Source organism: Cetorhinus maximus, unplaced genomic scaffold (assembly GCF_964194155.1).
Source record: "Cetorhinus maximus unplaced genomic scaffold, sCetMax3.hap1.1 HAP1_SCAFFOLD_692, whole genome shotgun sequence".
Classification (NCBI taxonomy): domain Eukaryota; kingdom Metazoa; phylum Chordata; class Chondrichthyes; order Lamniformes; family Cetorhinidae; genus Cetorhinus; species Cetorhinus maximus.
In genome coordinates, this window is record NW_027596634.1 from 1 (window position 1) to 24,129 (window position 24,129).

The 24,129-nt window shown below is 55.4% G+C and overlaps 1 protein-coding gene across 1 annotated transcript in view; it reads right to left on the reverse strand.

The window, feature by feature from the left end:
* Window positions 1-379: 379 nt before the first annotated feature.
* Window positions 380-24,129, reverse strand: part of LOC144674538 (mitochondrial import receptor subunit TOM40B) — a gene marked incomplete at its 3' end in the record, with an annotated part of 154,327 nt that continues 130,577 nt past the window's right edge. The window contains exon 8 of the mRNA XM_078535840.1: window positions 380-482. Coding sequence (XP_078391966.1) covers window positions 380-482 — 103 coding nt within the window. The remainder of the gene's footprint in view (window positions 483-24,129) is intronic.

Sequence of the window (24,129 nt, forward strand, 5' to 3'; positions counted from 1 at the left end):
ACCCTCCCCCCTCCCCCACCCACCGCACAGACCCTCCCCCCTCCCCCACCCACCGCACAGACCCTCCCCCCTCCCCCACCCACCGCACAGACCCTCCCCCCTCCCCCACCCACCGCACAGACCCTCCCCCCTCCCCCACCCACCGCACAGACCCTCCCCCCTCCCCCCTCCCCCGCCCACCGCACAGACCCTCCCCCCTCCCCCCTCCCCCGCCCACCACACAGACCCTCCCGCCTCCCCCACCCATCGCATAGACCCTCCCCCTCAAACTGAGGGACCCCTCCCCCCATTATCTCTCTCCCTCAGAGCCCCCACCTCGCTCCGAACTCTGCCCCTCTCAGTCCCCGGCCCGGCCTCTGCCTCCGAGCCGCAGCCTCACCTCTGAAGACCATGTTCGCCTCGGCCAGGTCCAGCTGGTATCCGAATGAGAAGGTTGTCTCCCGGGTCTGGGTGCTGGCCTCCAACTCCACACCGACCTGAACCTGCGGGGAGAGGGACACACCGGGTACAACCGTCACAGAGGGCCGAGGAAACCCTACACAGGCCAGGGGCAGGAGGGTCTACCCACCTACACACCCCCTCATCAAACTGTGGGACTCCTCACCTACACACCCCATCAAACTGTGGGACTCCTCACCTACAACCCCATCAAACTGTGGGACTCCTCACCTACACACCCCCTCATCAAACTGTGGGACTCCTCACGTACACCTCCCCCATTAAACTGTGGTTCTCCTCACCTACCCTCACCCCCTCAAACTGTGGGACTCCTCACCCACCCCCCCATCAAACTGTGGGACTCCTCACCTACACACCCCATCAAACTGTGGGACTCCTCACCTACACCCCCCATCAAACTGTGGGACTCCTCACCTACACACCCCATCAAACTGTGGGACTCCTCACCTACACACCCCCATCAAACTGTGGGACTCCTCACCTACACACCCCATCAAACTGAGGGACTCCTCACCTACACACCCCCATCAAACTGTGGGACTCCTCACCTACACACCCCATCAAACTGTGGGACTCCTCACCTACACACCCCATCAAACTGTGGGTCTCCTCACCTACACACCCACTCAAACTGTGGGTCTCCTCACCTACACACCCCCTCAAACTGTGGGACTCCTCACCTACACACCCCCTCAAACTGTGGGACTCCTCACCTACACACCCATCAAACTGTGGGACTCCTCACCTACACACCCCATCAAACTGTGGGACTACTCACCTACACACCCCCTCAAACTGTGGGTCTCCTCGCCTACACACCCCACAAACTGTGGGTTTCCTCACCTACACAACCCCTCAAACTGTGGGTCTCCTCACCTACCCTCACCCACATCAAACTGTGGGACTCCTCACCTACACACCCCATCAAACTGTGGGACTCCTCACCTACAACCCCATGAAACTGTGGGTATCCTCACCTACACAACCCCTCAAACTGTGGGTCTCCTCACCTACACAACCCCTCAAACTGTGGGTCTCCTCACCTACCCTCACCCCCATCAAACTGTGGGTGTCCTCACCTACACATCCCCTCAAACGGTGGGTCTCCTCACCTACACACCCCCTCAAACTGTGGGTCTCCTCACCTACACACCCCATCAAACTGTGGCACTCCTCACCTACACACCCCATCAAACTGTGGGACTCCTCACCCACGCCCCCATCAAACTGTGGGACTCCTCACTTACAACCCCATCAAACTGTGGGTCTCCTCACCTACACAACCCCTCAAACTGTGGGTCTCCTCACCTACGCACCCCCTCAAACTGTGGGTCTCCTCACCTACACACCCCCTCAAACTGTGGGACTCCTCACCTACACACCCCATCAAACTGTGGGTCTCCTCACCTACACACACCCTCAAACTGTGGGTCTACTCACCTACCCTCACCCCCATCAAACTGTGGGACTCCTCACCTACACACCCCATCAAACTGTGGGACTCCTCACCTACACACCCCATCAAACTGTGGGACTCCTCACCTACACACCCCATCAAACTGTGGGACTCCTCACCTACACACCCCATCAAACTGTGGGACTCCTCACTTACACACGCCATCAAACTGTGGGACTCCTCACCGACCCTCACCCTCTCAAACTGTGGGACTCCTCACCTACACACCACATTAAACTGTGGGACTCCTCACCGACCCCCACCCCCATCAAACTGTGGGACTGCTCACCTACACCCCCCCCCCATCAAACTGTGGGTCTCCTCAACTACACACCCCATCAAACTGTGGGACTCCTCACCTACACACCCCCTCAAACTGTGGGACTCCTCACCTACACACACCCATCAAACTGTGGGACTCCTCACCTACCCCCACAAACTGTGGGACTCCTCACCCACCCCCTCTCAAACTGTGGGAATCCTCAACCACCCTCACAAACTGTGGGACTCCTCACCTACACACCCCATCTAACCGTGGGACTCCTCACCAACACACCCCATCAAACTGCGACTCCTCAACTACACCCCCCATCAAACTGTGGGACTCCTCACCTACAAACACCATCAAACTGTGGGACTCCTCACCTACACACCCCATCAAACTGTGGGACTCCTCGCCTACACACCCCATCAAACTGTGGGACTCCTCACCCACACACCCCCTCAAACTGTGGGACTCCTCACCAACACCCCGATCAAACTGTGGGACTCCTCACCTACACCCCGATCAAACTGTGGGACTCCTCACCTACACACCCCATCAAACAGTGGGACTCCTCACCTACACACCCCATCAAACTGTGGGACTCCTCATCCACCCCCCCATCAAACTGTGGGACTCCTCACGTACACACCCCATCAAACTGTGGGACTCCTCACCTACACACCCCATCAAACTGTGGGACTCCTCACCTACACCCCCCATCAAACTGTGGGAATCCTCACCTACACACCCCATCAAACTGTGGGACTCCAAACCTACACACCCCATCAAACTGTGGGACTCCAAACCTACACACCCCTTCAAACAGTGGGACTCCTCACCTACACACCCCATCAAACTGTGGGACTCATCACCTACACACCCCATCAAACTGTGGGACTCCTCACCCACCCCCCATTCAAACTGTGGGACTCCTCGCCTACACACCCCATCAAACTGAGGGAGTCCTCACCTACACCCCCCATTAAACTGTGGGACTCCTCACCTAGACACCCCATCAAACTGTGGGACACCTCACCTACAACCCCATCAAACTGTGGGACTCCTCACCCACCCCCACCACATCAAACCGAGGGTCTCCTCACCTACACTCCCAATCAAACTGTGGGACTCCTCACCTACACACCACATCAAACTGTGGGACTCCTCACCTACACAACCCATCAAACTATGGGACTCCTCACCCACACACCCCATCAAACTGTGGGACTCCTCACCTACACACCCCATCAAACTGGGGGACTCCTCACCTACACACCCCATCAAACTGTGGGATTCCTAACCTACACACCCCATCAAACTATGGGACTCCTCACCTACACACCCCATCAAACTGTGGGATTCCTAACCTACACACCCCATCAAACTATGGGACGCCTCACCCAAACACCCCATCAAACTGTGGGACTCCTCACCCACCCCCCCATCAAACTGTGGGACTCCTCACCTACAACCCCCATCAAACCATGGGACTCCTCAAATACACACGCAATCAAACTGTGGGACTCCTCACCTACACACCCCGATCAAACTGTGGGACTCCTCACCCACCCCCACCCCATCAAACTGTGGGACTCCTCACCTACAACCCCCATCAAACTGTGGGACTCCTCACCTACACACCCCATCAAACTGTGGGACTCCTCACCTACAAACCGCCATCAAACTGTGGGACTCCTCACCTACACACCCCATAAAACTGTGGGACTCCTCACCTACAACCCCCATCAAACTGTGGGACTCATCACCTACCCCCCCATCAAACTGTGGGACTCCTCGCCTACACACCCCATTAAACTGTGGGACTCCTCACCTACAAACCCCATCAAACTGTGGGACTCCTCACCTACACACCCCATCAAACTGTGGGACTCCTCACCTACACACCCCATCAAACTGTGGGACTCCTCATCTACACACCCCATCAAACTGAGGGACTCCTCACCTACACACCCCATCAAACTGTGGGACTCCTCACCTACACACCCCATCAAACTGTGGGACTCCTCACCTACACACCCCATCAAACTGTGGGACTCCTCACCTACACACCCCATCAAACTGTGGGATTCCTAACCTACACACCCCATCAAACTATGGGACTCCTCACCTACACACCCCATCAAACTGTGGGATTCCTAACCTACACACCCCATCAAACTATGGGACGCCTCACCCAAACACCCCATCAAACTGTGGGACTCCTCACCCACCCCCCCATCAAACTGTGGGACTCCTCACCTACAACCCCCATCAAACCATGGGACTCCTCAAATACACACGCAATCAAACTGTGGGACTCCTCACCTACACACCCCGATCAAACTGTGGGACTCCTCACCCACCCCCACCCCATCAAACTGTGGGACTCCTCACCTACAACCCCCATCAAACTGTGGGACTCCTCACCTACACACCCCATCAAACTGTGGGACTCCTCACCTACAAACCGCCATCAAACTGTGGGACTCCTCACCTACACACCCCATAAAACTGTGGGACTCCTCACCTACAACCCCCATCAAACTGTGGGACTCATCACCTACACACCCCATCAAACTGCGCGACTCCTCACCTCCACACCGCATCAAACTGTGGGACTCCTCACCCACCTCCCCTTCAAACTGTGGGACTCCTCGCCTACACACCCCATTAAACTGTGGGACTCCTCACCTACAAACCCCATCAAACTGTGGGACTCCTCACCTACACACCCCATCAAACTGTGGGACTCCTCACCCACCCCCACCACATCAAACCGAGGGTCTCCTCACCTACACTCCCAATCAAACTGTGGGACTCCTCACCTACACTCCCAATCAAACTGTGGGACTCCTCACCTACACACCACATCAAACTGTGGGACTCCTCACCTACACAACCCATCAAACTATGGGACTCCTCACCCACACACCCCATCAAACTGTGGGACTCCTCACCTACACTCCCCATCAAACTGTGGGACTCCTCACCTACACACCCCATCAAACTGTGGGATTCCTAACCTACACACCCCATCAAACTATGGGACGCCTCACCCAAACACCCCATCAAACTGTGGGACTCCTCACCCACCCCCCCATCAAACTGTGGGACTCCTCATCTACAACCCCCATCAAACCATGGGACTCATCAAATACACACGCAATCAAACTGTGGGACTCCTCACCTACACACCCCGATCAAACTGTGGGACTCCTCACCCACCCCCACCCCATCAAACTGTGGGACTCCTCACCTACAACCCCCATCAAACTGTGGGACTCCTCACCTACAACCCCATCAAACTGTGGGACTCCTCACCCACCCCCACCACATCAAACTGTGGGTCTCCTCACCTACACCCCCCATCAAACTGTGGGACTCCTCACCTACACTCCCCATCAAACTGTGGGACTCCTCACCTACACACCCCATCAAACTGTGGGACTCCTCACCTACACACCCCATCAAACTGTGGGACTCCTCACCCAGACACCCCATCAAACTGTGGGACTCCTCACCCACCCCCCCATCAAACAGTGGGACTCCTCACCTACAACCCCATCAGACTGTGGGTCTCCTCACCTACACACCCCATCAAACTGTGGGTCTCCTCACCTACACAACCCCTCAAACTGTGGGTCTCCTCACCTACCCTCACCCACATCAAACTGTGGGACTCCTCACCTACACACCCCATCAAACTGTGGGACTCCTCACCTACAACCCCATCAAACTGTGGGTATCCTCACCTACACAACCCCTCAAACTGTGGGTCTCCTCACCTACACACCCCCTCAAACTGTGGGTCTCCTCACCTACCCTCACCCCCATCAAACTGTGGGTGTCCTCACCTACACACCCCCTCAAACGGTGGGTCTCCTCACCTACACACCCCCTCAAACTGTGGGTCTCCTCACCTACACACCCCATCAAACTGTGGCACTCCTCACCTACACACCCCATCAAACTGTGGGACTCCTCACCCACGCCCCCATCAAACTGTGGGACTCCTCACTTACAACCCCATCAAACTGTGGGTCTCCTCACCTACACAACCCCTCAAACTGTGGGTCTCCTCACCTACGCACCCCCTCAAACTGTGGGTCTCCTCACCTACACAGCCCCTCAAACTGTGGGACTCCTCACCTACACATCCCATCAAACTGTGGGACTCTTCACCTACAACCACATCAAACTGTGGGTCTCCTCACCTACACACCCCCTCAAACTGTGGGTCTCCTCACCTACACACACCCTCAAACTGTGGGTCTACTCACCTACCCTCACCCCCATCAAACTGTGGGACTCCTCACCTACACACCCCATCAAACTGTGGGACTCCTCACCTACACACCCCATCAAACTGTGGGACTGCTCACCTACACACCCCATCAAACTGTGGGACTCCTCACCTACACACCCCATCAAACTGTGGGACTCCTCACCTACACACCCCATCAAACTGTGGGACTCCTCACCGACCCTCACCCTCTCAAACTGTGGGACTCCTCAAGTACACACCACATTAAACTGTGGGACTCCTCACCGACCCCCACCCCCATCAAACTGTGGGACTGCTCACCTACACCCCCCCCCCCATCAAACTGTGGGTCTCCTCAACTACACACCCCATCAAACTGTGGGACTCCTCACCTACACACCCCCTCAAACTGTGGGACTCCTCACCTACACACACCCATCAAACTGTGGGACTCCTCACCTACCCCCACAAACTGTGGGACTCCTCACCCACCCCCTCTCAAACTGTGGGAATCCTCAACCACCCTCACAAACTGTGGGACTCCTCACCTACACACCCCATCTAACCGTGGGACTCCTCACCAACACACCCCATCAAACTGTGCGACTCCTCAACTACACCCCCCATCAAACTGTGGGACTCCTCACCTACAAACCCCATCAAACTGTGGGACTCCTCACCTACACACCCCATCAAACTGTGGGACTCCTCACCTACACACCCCATCAAACTGTGGGACTCCTCACCCACACACCCCCTCAAACTGTGGGACTCCTCACCTACACCCCGATCAAACTGTGGGACTCCTCACCTACACCCCGATCAAACTGTGGGACTCCTCACCTACACACCCCATCAAACAGTGGGACTCCTCACCTACACACCCCATCAAACTGTGGGACTCCTCATCCACCCCCCCATCAAACTGTGGGACTCCTCACGTACACACCCCATCAAACTGTGGGACTCCTCACCTACACACCCCATCAAACTGTGGGACTCCTCACCTACACCCCCCATCAAACTGTGGGAATCCTCACCTACACAACCCATCAAACTGTGGGACTCCTCACCTACACCCCCCATCAAACTGTGGGAATCCTCACCTACACACCCCATCAAACTGTGGGAATCCTCACCTACACACCCCATCAAACTGTGGGAATCCTCACCTACACACCCCATCAAACTGTGGGACTCCTCACCTACACCCCCCATCAAACTGTGGGAATCCTCACCTACACACCCCATCAAACTGTGGGACTCCAAACCTACACACCCCATCAAACTGTGGGACTCCAAACCTACACACCCCTTCAAACAGTGGGACTCCTCACCTACACACCCCATCAAACTGTGGGACTCATCACCTACACACCCCATCAAACTGTGGGACTCCTCACCCACCCCCCATTCAAACTGTGGGACTCCTCGCCTACACACCCCTTCAAACTGAGGGAGTCCTCACCTACACCCCCCATTAAACTGTGGGACTCCTCACCTAGACACCCCATCAAACTGTGGGACACCTCACCTACAACCCCATCAAACTGTGGGACTCCTCACCCACCCCCACCACATCAAACCGAGGGTCTCCTCACCTACACTCCCAATCAAACTGTGGGACTCCTCACCTACACACCACATCAAACTGTGGGACTCCTCACCTACACAACCCATCAAACTATGGGACTCCTCACCCACACACCCCATCAAACTGTGGGACTCCTCACCTACACACCCCATCAAACTGGGGGACTCCTCACCTACACACCCCATCAAACTGTGGGATTCCTAACCTACACACCCCATCAAACTATGGGACTCCTCACCTACACACCCCATCAAACTGTGGGATTCCTAACCTACACACCCCATCAAACTATGGGACGCCTCACCCAAACACCCCATCAAACTGTGGGACTCCTCACCCACCCCCCCATCAAACTGTGAGACTCCTCACCTACAACCCCCATCAAACCATGGGACTCCTCAAATACACACGCAATCAAACTGTGGGACTCCTCACCTACACACCCCGATCAAACTGTGGGACTCCTCACCCACCCCCACCCCATCAAACTGTGGGACTCCTCACCTACAACCCCCATCAAACTGTGGGACTCCTCACCTACACACCCCATCAAACTGTGGGACTCCTCACCTACAAACCGCCATCAAACTGTGGGACTCCTCACCTACACACCCCATAAAACTGTGGGACTCCTCACCTACAACCCCCATCAAACTGTGGGACTCATCACCTACACACTCCATCAAACTGCGCGACTCCTCACCTCCACACCGCATCAAACTGTGGGACTCCTCACCCACCTCCCCTTCAAACTGTGGGACTCCTCGCCTACACACCCCATTAAACTGTGGGACTCCTCACCTACAAACCCCATCAAACTGTGGGACTCCTCACCTACACACCCCATCAAACTGTGGGACTCCTCACCTACACACCCCATCAAACTGTGGGACTCCTCACCTACACACCCCATCAAACAGTGGGACTCCTCACCTACACACCCCATCAAACTGTGGGACTCCTCATCCACCCCCCCATCAAACTGTGGGACTCCTCACCTACACACCCCATCAAACTGTGGGACTCCTCACCTACACACCCCATCAAACTGTGGGACTCCTCACCTACACCCCCCATCAAACTGTGGGAATCCTCACCTACACACCCCATCAAACTGTGGGACTCCAAACCTACACACCCCATCAAACTGTGGGACTCCTCACCTACACACCCCATCAAAATGTGGGACTCCTGACCCACCCCCCCTTCAAACAGTGGGACTCCTCACCTACACACCCCATCAAACTGTGGGACTCATCACCTACACACCCCATCAAACTGTGGGACTCCTCACCCACCCCCCATTCAAACTGTGGGACTCCTCGCCTACACACCCCATCAAACTGAGGGAGTCCTCACCTACACCCCCCATTAAACTGTGGGACTCCTCACCTAGACACCCCATCAAACTGTGGGACACCTCACCTACAACCCCATCAAACTGTGGGACTCCTCACCCACCCCCACCACATCAAACCGAGGGTCTCCTCACCTACACTCCCAATCAAACTGTGGGACTCCTCACCTACACTCCCAATCAAACTGTGGGACTCCTCACCTACACACCACATCAAACTGTGGGACTCCTCACCTACACAACCCATCAAACTATGGGACTCCTCACCCACACACCCCATCAAACTGTGGGACTCCTCACCTACACTCCCCATCAAACTGGGGGACTCCTCACCTACACACCCCATCAAACTGTGGGATTCCTAACCTACACACCCCATCAAACTATGGGACGCCTCACCCAAACACCCCATCAAATTGTGGGACTCCTCACCCATCCCCCCATCAAACTGTGGGACTCCTCACCTACAACCCCCATCAAACCATGGGACTCCTCAAATACACACGCAATCAAACTGTGGGACTCCTCACCTACACACCCCGATCAAACTGTGGGACTCCTCACCCACCCCCACCCCATCAAACTGTGGGACTCCTCACCTACAACCCCCATCAAACTGTGGGACTCCTCACCTACACACCCCATCAAACTGTGGGACTCCTCACCTACAAACCGCCATCAAACTGTGGGACTCCTCACCTACACACCCCATAAAACTGTGGGACTCCTCACCTACAACTCCCATCAAACTGTGGGACTCATCACCTACACACCCCATCAAACTGCGCGACTCCTCACCTCCACACCGCATCAAACTGTGGGACTCCTCACCCACCTCCCCTTCAAACTGTGGGACTCCTCGCCTACACACCCCATTAAACTGTGGGACTCCTCACCTACACACCCCATCAAACTGTGGGACTCCTCACCTACAACCCCATCAAACTGTGGGACTCCTCACCTACAACCCCATCAAACTGTGGGACTCCTCACCCACCCCCACCACATCAAACTGTGGGTCTCCTCACCTACACCCCCCATCAAACTGTGGGACTCCTCACCTACACTCCCCATCAAACTGTGGGACTCCTCACCTACACACCCCATCAAACTGTGGGACTCCTCACCTACACACCCCATCAAACTGTGGGACTCCTCACCCAGACACCCCATCAAACTGTGGGACTCCTCACCCACCCCCCCATCAAACTGTGGGATTCCTCACCTACACACCCCCATCAAACAGTGGGACTCCTCACCTACACACCCCATCAAACTGTGGGACTCCTCACCTACGCACCCCATCAAACTGTGGGACTCCTCACCTACACCTCCCCCATCAAACTGTGGGACTCATCACCTACACACCCCATCAAACTGTGGGACTCCTCAACTACAACCCCATCAAACTGTGGGTCTCCTCACCTACACACCCCATCAAACTGTGGGACTCCTCACCCAACCCCCATCAAACTGTGGGACTCCTCACCTACACACCCCATCACACTGTGGGACTCCTCACCTACACCTCCCCCATCAAACTGTGGGACTCATCACCTACACACCCCATCCAACTGTGGGACTCCTCACCTACAACCCCATCAAACTGTGGGACTCCTCACCTACACACCCCATCAAACTGTGGGACTCCAACCCACCCGCCCATCAAACTGTGGGACTCGTCACCTACACCCCCCATCAAACTGTGGGACTCTTCACCTACACACCCCATCAAACTGTGGGACTCCTCACCTACAACCCCATCAAACTGTGGGACTCCTCACCTACACACCCCATCAAACTGTGGGACTCATCACCCACCCCCCCCCATCAAACTGTGGGACTCCTCACCTACACCCCCCATCAAACTGTGGGACTCCTCACGTACACCTCCCCCATCAAACTGTGGGACTCTTCACCTACACACCCCCATCAAACTGTGGGACTCCTCACCTACACCTCCCCCATCAAACTGTGGGACTCTTCACCTACACACCCCATCAAACTGTGGGACTCCTCAGCTACAAACCCATCAAACTGTGGGTCTCCTCACCTACACACCCCCTCAAACTGTGGGTATCCTCAGCGACACACCCCCTCAAACTGTGGGACTCCTCACCTACACACCCCCTCAAACTGTGGGACTCCTCACCAACACACCCCATCAAACTGTGGGACACATCACCTACACACCCCCTCAAACTGTGGGTCTCCTCACCTACACAACTCCTCAAACTGAGGGACTCCTCACCTACACACCCCCTCAAACAGTGGGACTCCTCACCCACCTACCCTTCAAACTGTGGGACTCCTCGCCTACACAACCCATCAAACTGTGCGAGTCCTCACCTACACCCCCCATTAAACTGTGGGACTCCTCACCTACACACCCCATCAAACTGTGGGACTCCTCACCTACAACCCCATCAAACTGCGGGATTCCTCACCCACCCCCCCATCAAACTGTGGGACTCCTCACCCACCCCCCATCAAACTGTGGGATTCCTCACCCACCCCCCCATCAAACTGTGGGACCCCTCACCCACCCCCATCAAACTGTGGGATTCCACACCGACCCCCACCCCCTCAAATTGTGGGACTCCTCACCCACCCCCACATCAAACTGTGGGTCTCCTCATCTACACACCCCATCAAACTGTGGACTCCTCACCTACACACGCCATCAAACTGTGGGACTCCAAACCTACCCCAAACCCTCAAACTGTGGGACTACTCGCCTACACACCCCATCAAACTGTGGGACACCTCACCTACACAGCCCATCAAACTGTGGTACACCTCACCTACACACCCCATCAAACTGTGGGACTCCTCACCTACACACCCCATCAAACTGTATGAATCCTCACCTACACACCCCATCAAACTGTGGGACTCTTCACCTACACACCCCATCAAACTGTGGGACTCCTCACCGACACACCCCATCAAACTGTGGGTCTCCTCACCTACACACCCCATCAAACTGTGGGTCTCCTCACCTACACCGCCATAAAACTGAGGGCCTCCTCACCTACACACCCCCTCAAACTGCGGGACTCCTCACCCACCCCCCCATCAAACTGTGGGACCCCTCACCTACACACCCCATCAAACTGTGGGACTCCTCACCTACACACCACATCAAACTGTGGGACTCCTCACCTACACACCCCATCAAACTGTGGGACTCCTCACCTACCCCCAAACCCTCAAACTGTGGGACTCCTCACCTACACACCCCATTAAACTGTGGGACTCCTCACCTACACACCGCACCAAACTGTGGGAGTCCTCACCTACACACCCCATCAAACTGTGGGACTCCTCCCCTACACAACCCTTCAAACTGTGGGACTCCTCACCCACCCTCCCATCAAACTGTGGGACTCCTCACCTACAACCCCATAAAACTGTGGGACTCCTCACCTACACACCCCATCAAACTGTGGGACTCCTCACCTACCCCCAAACCCTCATACTGCGGGACTCCTCACCTACACACCACATCAAACTGTGGGACTCCTCACCTACCCCCCCATCAAACTTTGGGACTCCTCACCTACCCCCCCATCAAACTGTGGGACTCCTCACCTAATCCCCAATCAAACTGTGGGACTCCTCACCTAATCCCCAATCAAACTGTGGGACTCCTCACCTACCCCCCCATCAAACTGTGGGACTCCTCACCTAATCCCCAATCAAACTGTGGGACTCCTCACCTAATCCCCAATCAAACTGTGGGACTCCTCACCTACAACCCCATCAAACTGTGGGACTCCACACCTACAACCCCATCAAACTGTGGGACTCCTCACCTACACACCCCACCAAACTGTGGGACTCCTCACCAACACACCCCATCAAACTGTGGGACTCCTCACCTACACACCCCATCAAACTGTGGGACTCCTCACCTACACACCCCATCAAACTGTGGGACTCCTCACCTACAACCCCCATCAAACCGTGGGACTCCTCAACTACACACCCCATCAAACTGTGGGACTCCTCACCTACACACCATCAAACTGTGGTACTCCTCACCTACACACCCCCATCAAACTGTGGGACTCCGCTCCTACACTCCCCATCAAACTGTGGGACTCCTCACCTACACACCCCATCAAACTGTGGGACTCCTCACCTACACACCCCATCAAACTGTGGGACTCCTCACCTACACACCCCCATCAAACTGTTGGACTCCTCACCTACACACCACATCAAGCTGTGGGACTCCTCACCTACACACTCCATCAAACTGTGGGACTCCTCACCAACACACCCCATCAAACTGTGGGACTCCTCACCTACACACCCCATCAAACTGTGGGACTCCTCACCGACACACCCCATCAAACTATGGGACTCCTCACCTACACACCCCATCAAACTGTGAGAGTCCACACCTATACACCCTTCAAACTATTGGTCTCCTCACCTACACCCCCCTCAAACTGTGGGTCTCCAACCCACCCCCCCATCAAACTGTGGGACTCCTCAACTACACACCCCATCAAACTGTGCGACTCCACACCTACACCCCCCCATCAAACTGTGGGACTCCTCACCTACACCCCCCCATCAAACTTTGGGACTCCTCACCTACACCCCCCCATCAAACTGTGGGACTCCTCACCTACACACCCCCATCAAACTGTGGGACTCCTCACCCACCTCCCCATCAAACTGTGGGACTCCTCACCTACACACCCCATCAAACTGTGGGACTACTCAACTACACACCCCATCAAACTGTGGGACTCCTCAACTACACGCCCCCATCAAACTGTGGGACTCCTCACCTACACACCCCCATCAAACTGTGGGACTCCTCACCTACACCCCCCATCAAACTGTGGGACTCCTCACCTACACACCCCATCAAACTGTGGGACTCCTCACCTACACACCCCATCAAAATGTGGGACTCCTCACCTACACACCCCATCAAACTGTGGGACTCCTCACCTACACACCCCCATCAAACTGTGGGACTCCTCACGTACACCTCCCCTATCAAACTGTGGGACTCTTCACCGACACACCCCCATCAAACTGTGGGACTCCTCACCTACACCTCCCCCATCAAACTGTGGGACTCTTCACCTACACACCCCCATCAAACTGTGGGACTCCTCACCTACACCTCCCCCATCAAACTGTGGGACTCTTCACCTACACACCCCATCAAACTGTGGGACTCCTCAGCGACAAACCCATCAAACTGTGGGTCTCCTCACCTACACACCCCCTCAAACTGTGGGTATCCTCAGCGACACACCCCCTCAAACTGTGGGACTCCTCACCTACACACCCCCTCAAACTGTGGGACTCCTCACCCACCCTCCCATCAAACTGTGGGACTCCTCACCTACAACCCCATAAAACTGTGGGTCTCCTCACCTACACAACTCCTCAAACTGAGGGACTCCTCACCTACCCCCAAACCCTCATACTGCGGGACTCCTCACCTACACACCACATCAAACTGTGGGACTCCTCACCTACCCCCCCATCAAACTTTGGGACTCCTCACCTACCCCCCCATCAAACTGTGGGACTCCTCACCTAATCCCCAATCAAACTGTGGGACTCCTCACCTACAACCCCATCAAACTGTGGGACTCCACACCTACACACCCCACCAAACTTTGGGACTCCTCACCTACACACCCCATCAAACTGTGGGACTCCTCACCAACACACCCCATCAAACTGTGGGACTCCTCACCTACACACCCCATCAAACTGTGGGACTCCTCACCTACACACCCCATCAAACTGTGGGACTCCTCACCTACAACCCCCATCAAACCGTGGGACTCCTCACCTACACACCCCATCAAACTGTGGGACTCCTCACCTACACACCATCAAACTGTGGTATTCCTCACCTACACACCCCCATCAAACTGTGGGACTCCGCTCCTACACTCCCCATCAAACTGTGAGAGTCCTCACCTACACACCCTTCAAACTTTTGGTCTCCTCACCTACACCCCCCTCAAACTGTGGGTCTACTCACCTACCCTCACCCCCATCAAACTGTGGGACTCCTCACCTACACACCCCATCAAACTGTGGGACTCCTCACCTACACACCCCATCAAACTGTGGGACTCCTCACCTACACACCCCATCAAACTGTGGGACTCCTCACCTACACACCCCATCAAATTGTGGGACTCCTCACCGACCCTCACCCTCTCAAACTGTGGGACTCCTCAAGTACACACCACATTAAACTGTGGGACTCCTCACCGACCCCCACCCCCATCAAACTGTGGGACTGCTCACCTACACCCCCCCCCCATCAAACTGTGGGTCTCCTCAACTACACACCCCATCAAACTGTGGGACTCCTCACCTACACACCCCCTCAAACTGTGGGACTCCTCACCTACACACACCCATCAAACTGTGGGACTCCTCACCTACCCCCACAAACTGTGGGACTCCTCACCCACCCCCTCTCAAACTGTGGGAATCCTCAACCACCCTCACAAACTGTGGGACTCCTCACCTACACACCCCATCTAACCGTGGGACTCCTCACCAACACACCCCATCAAACTGTGCGACTCCTCAACTACACCCCCCATCAAACTGTGGGACTCCTCACCTACAAACCCCATCAAACTGTGGGACTCCTCACCTACACACCCCATCAAACTGTGGGACTCCTCACCTACACACCCCATCAAACTGTGGGACTCCTCACCCACACACCCCCTCAAACTGTGGGACTCCTCACCTACACCCCGATCAAACTGTGGGACTCCTCACCTACACCCCGATCAAACTGTGGGACTCCTCACCTACACACCCCATCAAACAGTGGGACTCCTCACCTACACACCCCATCAAACTGTGGGACTCCTCATCCACCCCCCCATCAAACTGTGGGACTCCTCACGTACACACCCCATCAAACTGTGGGACTCCTCACCTACACACCCCATCAAACTGTGGGACTCCTCACCTACACCCCCCATCAAACTGTGGGAATCCTCACCTACACAACCCATCAAACTGTGGGACTCCTCACCTACACCCCCCATCAAACTGTGGGAATCCTCACCTACACACCCCATCAAACTGTGGGAATCCTCACCTACACACCCCATCAAACTGTGGGAATCCTCACCTACACACCCCATCAAACTGTGGGACTCCTCACCTACACCCCCCATCAAACTGTGGGAATCCTCACCTACACACCCCATCAAACTGTGGGACTCCAAACCTACACACCCCATCAAACTGTGGGACTCCAAACCTACACACCCCTTCAAACAGTGGGACTCCTCACCTACACACCCCATCAAACTGTGGGACTCATCACCTACACACCCCATCAAACTGTGGGACTCCTCACCCACCCCCCATTCAAACTGTGGGACTCCTCGCCTACACACCCCTTCAAACTGAGGGAGTCCTCACCTACACCCCCCATTAAACTGTGGGACTCCTCACCTAGACACCCCATCAAACTGTGGGACACCTCACCTACAACCCCATCAAACTGTGGGACTCCTCACCCACCCCCACCACATCAAACCGAGGGTCTCCTCACCTACACTCCCAATCAAACTGTGGGACTCCTCACCTACACACCACATCAAACTGTGGGACTCCTCACCTACACAACCCATCAAACTATGGGACTCCTCACCCACACACCCCATCAAACTGTGGGACTCCTCACCTACACACCCCATCAAACTGGGGGACTCCTCACCTACACACCCCATCAAACTGTGGGATTCCTAACCTACACACCCCATCAAACTATGGGACTCCTCACCTACACACCCCATCAAACTGTGGGATTCCTAACCTACACACCCCATCAAACTATGGGACGCCTCACCCAAACACCCCATCAAACTGTGGGACTCCTCACCCACCCCCCCATCAAACTGTGAGACTCCTCACCTACAACCCCCATCAAACCATGGGACTCCTCAAATACACACGCAATCAAACTGTGGGACTCCTCACCTACACACCCCGATCAAACTGTGGGACTCCTCACCCACCCCCACCCCATCAAACTGTGGGACTCCTCACCTACAACCCCCATCAAACTGTGGGACTCCTCACCTACACACCCCATCAAACTGTGGGACTCCTCACCTACAAACCGCCATCAAACTGTGGGACTCCTCACCTACACACCCCATAAAACTGTGGGACTCCTCACCTACAACCCCCATCAAACTGTGGGACTCATCACCTACACACTCCATCAAACTGCGCGACTCCTCACCTCCACACCGCATCAAACTGTGGGACTCCTCACCCACCTCCCCTTCAAACTGTGGGACTCCTCGCCTACACACCCCATTAAACTGTGGGACTCCTCACCTACAAACCCCATCAAACTGTGGGACTCCTCACCTACACACCCCATCAAACTGTGGGACTGCTCACCTACACACCCCATCAAACTGTGGGACTCCTCACCTACACACCCCATCAAACAGTGGGACTCCTCACCTACACACCCCATCAAACTGTGGGACTCCTCATCCACCCCCCCATCAAACTGTGGGACTCCTCACCTACACACCCCATCAAACTGTGGGACTCCTCACCTACACACCCCATCAAACTGTGGGACTCCTCACCTACACCCCCCATCAAACTGTGGGAGTCCTCACCTACACACCCCATCAAACTGTGGGACTCCAAACCTACACACCCCATCAAACTGTGGGACTCCTCACCTACACACCCCATCAAAATGTGGGACTCCTGACCCACCCCCCCTTCAAACAGTGGGACTCCTCACCTACACACCCCATCAAACTGTGGGACTCATCACCTACACACCCCATCAAACTGTGGGACTCCTCACCCACCCCCCATTCAAACTGTGGGACTCCTCGCCTACACACCCCATCAAACTGAGGGAGTCCTCACCTACACCCCCCATTAAACTGTGGGACTCCTCACCTAGACACCCCATCAAACTGTGGGACACCTCACCTACAACCCCATCAAACTGTGGGACTCCTCACCCACCCCCACCACATCAAACCGAGGGTCTCCTCACCTACACTCCCAATCAAACTGTGGGACTCCTCACCTACACTCCCAATCAAACTGTGGGACTCCTCACCTACACACCACATCAAACTGTGGGACTCCTCACCTACACAACCCATCAAACTATGGGACTCCTCACCCACACACCCCATCAAACTGTGGGACTCCTCACCTACACTCCCCATCAAACTGGGGGACTCCTCACCTACACACCCCATCAAACTGTGGGATTCCTAACCTACACACCCCATCAAACTATGGGACGCCTCACCCAAACACCCCATCAAACTGTGGGACTCCTCACCCATCCCCCCATCAAACTGTGGGACTCCTCACCTACAACCCCCATCAAACCATGGGACTCCTCAAATACACACGCAATCAAACTGTGGGACTCCTCACCTACACACCCCGATCAAACTGTGGGACTCCTCACCCACCCCCACCCCATCAAACTGTGGGACTCCTCACCTACAACCCCCATCAAACTGTGGGACTCCTCACCTACACACCCCATCAAACTGTGGGACTCCTCACCTACAAACCGCCATCAAACTGTGGGACTCCTCACCTACACACCCCATAAAACTGTGGGACTCCTCACCTACAACTCCCATCAAACTGTGGGACTCATCACCTACACACCCCATCAAACTGCGCGACTCCTCACCTCCACACCGCATCAAACTGTGGGACTCCTCACCCACCTCCCCTTCAAACTGTGGGACTCCTCGCCTACACACCCCATTAAACTGTGGGACTCCTCACCTACACACCCCATCAAACTGTGGGACTCCTCACCTACAACCCCATCAAACTGTGGGACTCCTCACCTACAACCCCATCAAACTGTGGGACTCCTCACCCACCCCCACCACATCAAACTGTGGGTCTCCTCACCTACACCCCCCATCAAACTGTGGGACTCCTCACCTACACTCCCCATCAAACTGTGGGACTCCTCACCTACACACCCCATCAAACTGTGGGACTCCTCACCTACACACCCCATCAAACTGTGGGACTCCTCACCCAGACACCCCATCAAACTGTGGGACTCCTCACCCACCCCCCCATCAAACTGTGGGATTCCTCACCTACACACCCCCATCAAACAGTGGGACTCCTCACCTACACACCCCATCAAACTGTGGGACTCCTCACCTACGCACCCCATCAAACTGTGGGACTCCTCACCTACACCTCCCCCATCAAACTGTGGGACTCATCACCTACACACCCCATCAAACTGTGGGACTCCTCAACTACAACCCCATCAAACTGTGGGTCTCCTCACCTACACACCCCATCAAACTGTGGGACTCCTCACCCAACCCCCATCAAACTGTGGGACTCCTCACCTACACACCCCATCACACTGTGGGACTCCTCACCTACACCTCCCCCATCAAACTGTGGGACTCATCACCTACACACCCCATCCAACTGTGGGACTCCTCACCTACAACCCCATCAAACTGTGGGACTCCTCACCTACACACCCCATCAAACTGTGGGACTCCAACCCACCCGCCCATCAAACTGTGGGACTCGTCACCTACACCCCCCATCAAACTGTGGGACTCTTCACCTACACACCCCATCAAACTGTGGGACTCCTCACCTACAACCCCATCAAACTGTGGGACTCCTCACCTACACACCCCATCAAACTGTGGGACTCATCACCCACCCCCCCCCATCAAACTGTGGGACTCCTCACCTACACCCCCCATCAAACTGTGGGACTCCTCACGTACACCTCCCCCATCAAACTGTGGGACTCTTCACCTACACACCCCCATCAAACTGTGGGACTCCTCACCTACACCTCCCCCATCAAACTGTGGGACTCTTCACCTACACACCCCATCAAACTGTGGGACTCCTCAGCTACAAACCCATCAAACTGTGGGTCTCCTCACCTACACACCCCCTCAAACTGTGGGTATCCTCAGCGACACACCCCCTCAAACTGTGGGACTCCTCACCTACACACCCCCTCAAACTGTGGGACTCCTCACCAACACACCCCATCAAACTGTGGGACACATCACCTACACACCCCCTCAAACTGTGGGTCTCCTCACCTACACAACTCCTCAAACTGAGGGACTCCTCACCTACACACCCCCTCAAACAGTGGGACTCCTCACCCACCTACCCTTCAAACTGTGGGACTCCTCGCCTACACAACCCATCAAACTGTGCGAGTCCTCACCTACACCCCCCATTAAACTGTGGGACTCCTCACCTACACACCCCATCAAACTGTGGGACTCCTCACCTACAACCCCATCAAACTGCGGGATTCCTCACCCACCCCCCCATCAAACTGTGGGACTCCTCACCCACCCCCCATCAAACTGTGGGATTCCTCACCCACCCCCCCATCAAACTGTGGGACCCCTCACCCACCCCCATCAAACTGTGGGATTCCACACCGACCCCCACCCCCTCAAATTGTGGGACTCCTCACCCACCCCCACATCAAACTGTGGGTCTCCTCATCTACACACCCCATCAAACTGTGGACTCCTCACCTACACACGCCATCAAACTGTGGGACTCCAAACCTACCCCAAACCCTCAAACTGTGGGACTACTCGCCTACACACCCCATCAAACTGTGGGACACCTCACCTACACAGCCCATCAAACTGTGGTACACCTCACCTACACACCCCATCAAACTGTGGGACTCCTCACCTACACACCCCATCAAACTGTATGAATCCTCACCTACACACCCCATCAAACTGTGGGACTCTTCACCTACACACCCCATCAAACTGTGGGACTCCTCACCGACACACCCCATCAAACTGTGGGTCTCCTCACCTACACACCCCATCAAAATGTGGGTCTCCTCACCTACACCGCCATAAAACTGAGGGCCTCCTCACCTACACACCCCCTCAAACTGCGGGACTCCTCACCCACCCCCCCATCAAACTGTGGGACCCCTCACCTACACACGCCATCAAACTGTGGGACTCCTCACCTACACACCACATCAAACTGTGGGACTCCTCACCTACACACCCCATCAAACTGTGGGACTCCTCACCTACCCCCAAACCCTCAAACTGTGGGACTCCTCACCTACACACCCCATTAAACTGTGGGACTCCTCACCTACACACCGCACCAAACTGTGGGAGTCCTCACCTACACACCCCATCAAACTGTGGGACTCCTCCCCTACACAACCCTTCAAACTGTGGGACTCCTCACCCACCCTCCCATCAAACTGTGGGACTCCTCACCTACAACCCCATAAAACTGTGGGACTCCTCACCTACACACCCCATCAAACTGTGGGACTCCTCACCTACCCCCAAACCCTCATACTGCGGGACTCCTCACCTACACACCACATCAAACTGTGGGACTCCTCACCTACCCCCCCATCAAACTTTGGGACTCCTCACCTACCCCCCCATCAAACTGTGGGACTCCTCACCTAATCCCCAATCAAACTGTGGGACTCCTCACCTAATCCCCAATCAAACTGTGGGACTCCTCACCTACCCCCCCATCAAACTGTGGGACTCCTCACCTAATCCCCAATCAAACTGTGGGACTCCTCACCTAATCCCCAATCAAACTGTGGGACTCCTCACCTACAACCCCATCAAACTGTGGGACTCCACACCTACAACCCCATCAAACTGTGGGACTACTCACCTACACACCCCACCAAACTGTGGGACTCCTCACCAACACACCCCATCAAACTGTGGGACTCCTCACCTACACACCCCATCAAACTGTGGGACTCCTCACCTACACACCCCATCAAACTGTGGGACTCCTCACCTACAACCCCCATCAAACCGTGGGACTCCTCAACTACACACCCCATCAAACTGTGGGACTCCTCACCTACACACCATCAAACTGTGGTACTCCTCACCTACACACCCCCATCAAACTGTGGTACTCCGCTCCTACACTCCCCATCAAACTGTGGGACTCCTCACCTACACACCCCATCAAACTGTGGGACTCCTCACCTACACACCCCATCAAACTGTGGGACTCCTCACCTACACACCCCCATCAAACTGTTGGACTCCTCACCTACACACCACATCAAGCTGTGGGACTCCTCACCTACACACTCCATCAAACTGTGGGACTCCTCACCAACACACCCCATCAAACTGTGGGACTCCTCACCTACACACCCCATCAAACTGTGGGACTCCTCACCGACACACCCCATCAAACTATGGGACTCCTCACCTACACACCCCATCAAACTGTGAGAGTCCACACCTATACACCCTTCAAACTATTGGTCTCCTCACCTACACCCCCCTCAAACTGTGGGTCTCCAACCCACCCCCCCATCAAACTGTGGGACTCCTCAACTACACACCCCATCAAACTGTGCGACTCCACACCTACACCCCCCCATCAAACTGTGGGACTCCTCACCTACACCCCCCCATCAAAGTTTGGGACTCCTCACCTACACCCCCCCATCAAACTGTGGGACTCCACACCTACACACCCCATCGAACTGTGGGACTCCTCACCTACACCCCCCATCAAACTGAAGGTCTCCTCACCTACACACCACATCAAACTGTGGGACTACTCAACTACACACCCCATCAAACTGTGGGACTCCTCAACTACACGCCCCCATCAAACTGTGGGACTCCTCACCTACACACCCCCATCAAACTGTGGGACTCCTCACCTACACCCCCCATCAAACTGTGGGACTCCTCACCTACACACCCCATCAAACTGTGGGACTCCTCACCTACACACCCCATCAAAATGTGGGACTCCTCACCTACACACCCCATCAAACTGTGGGACTCCTCACCTACACACCCCCATCAAACTGTGGGACTCCTCACGTACACCTCCCCTATCAAACTGTGGGACTCTTCACCGACACACCCCCATCAAACTGTGGGACTCCTCACCTACACCTCTCCCATCAAACTGTGGGACTCTTCACCTACACACCCCCATCAAACTGTGGGACTCCTCACCTACACCTCCCCCATCAAACTGTGGGACTCTTCACCTACACACCCCATCAAACTGTGGGACTCCTCAGCGACAAACCCATCAAACTGTGGGTCTCCTCACCTACACACCCCCTCAAACTGTGGGTATCCTCAGCGACACACCCCCTCAAACTGTGGGACTCCTCACCTACACACCCCCTCAAACTGTGGGACTCCTCACCAACACACCCCATCAAACTGTGGGACACATCACCTACACACCCCCTCAAACTGTGGGTCTCCTCACCTACACAACTCCTCAAACTGAGGGACTCCTCACCTACACACCCCCTCAAACAGTGGGACTCCTCACCCACCTACCCTTCAAACTGTGGGACTCCTCGCCAACACACCCCATCAAACTGTGGGAGTCCTCACCTACACCCCCCATTAAACTGTGGGACTCCTCACCTACACACCCCATCAAACTGTGGGACTCCTCACCTACAACACCATCAAACTGCGGGATTCCTCACCCACCCCCCCATCAAACTGTGGGACTCCTCACCCACCCCCCATCAAACTGTGGGATTCCTCACCCACCCCCCCATCAAACTGTGGGACCCCTCACCCACCCCCATCAAACTGTGGGATTCCACACCGACCCCCACCCCCTCAAATTGTGGGACTCCTCACCC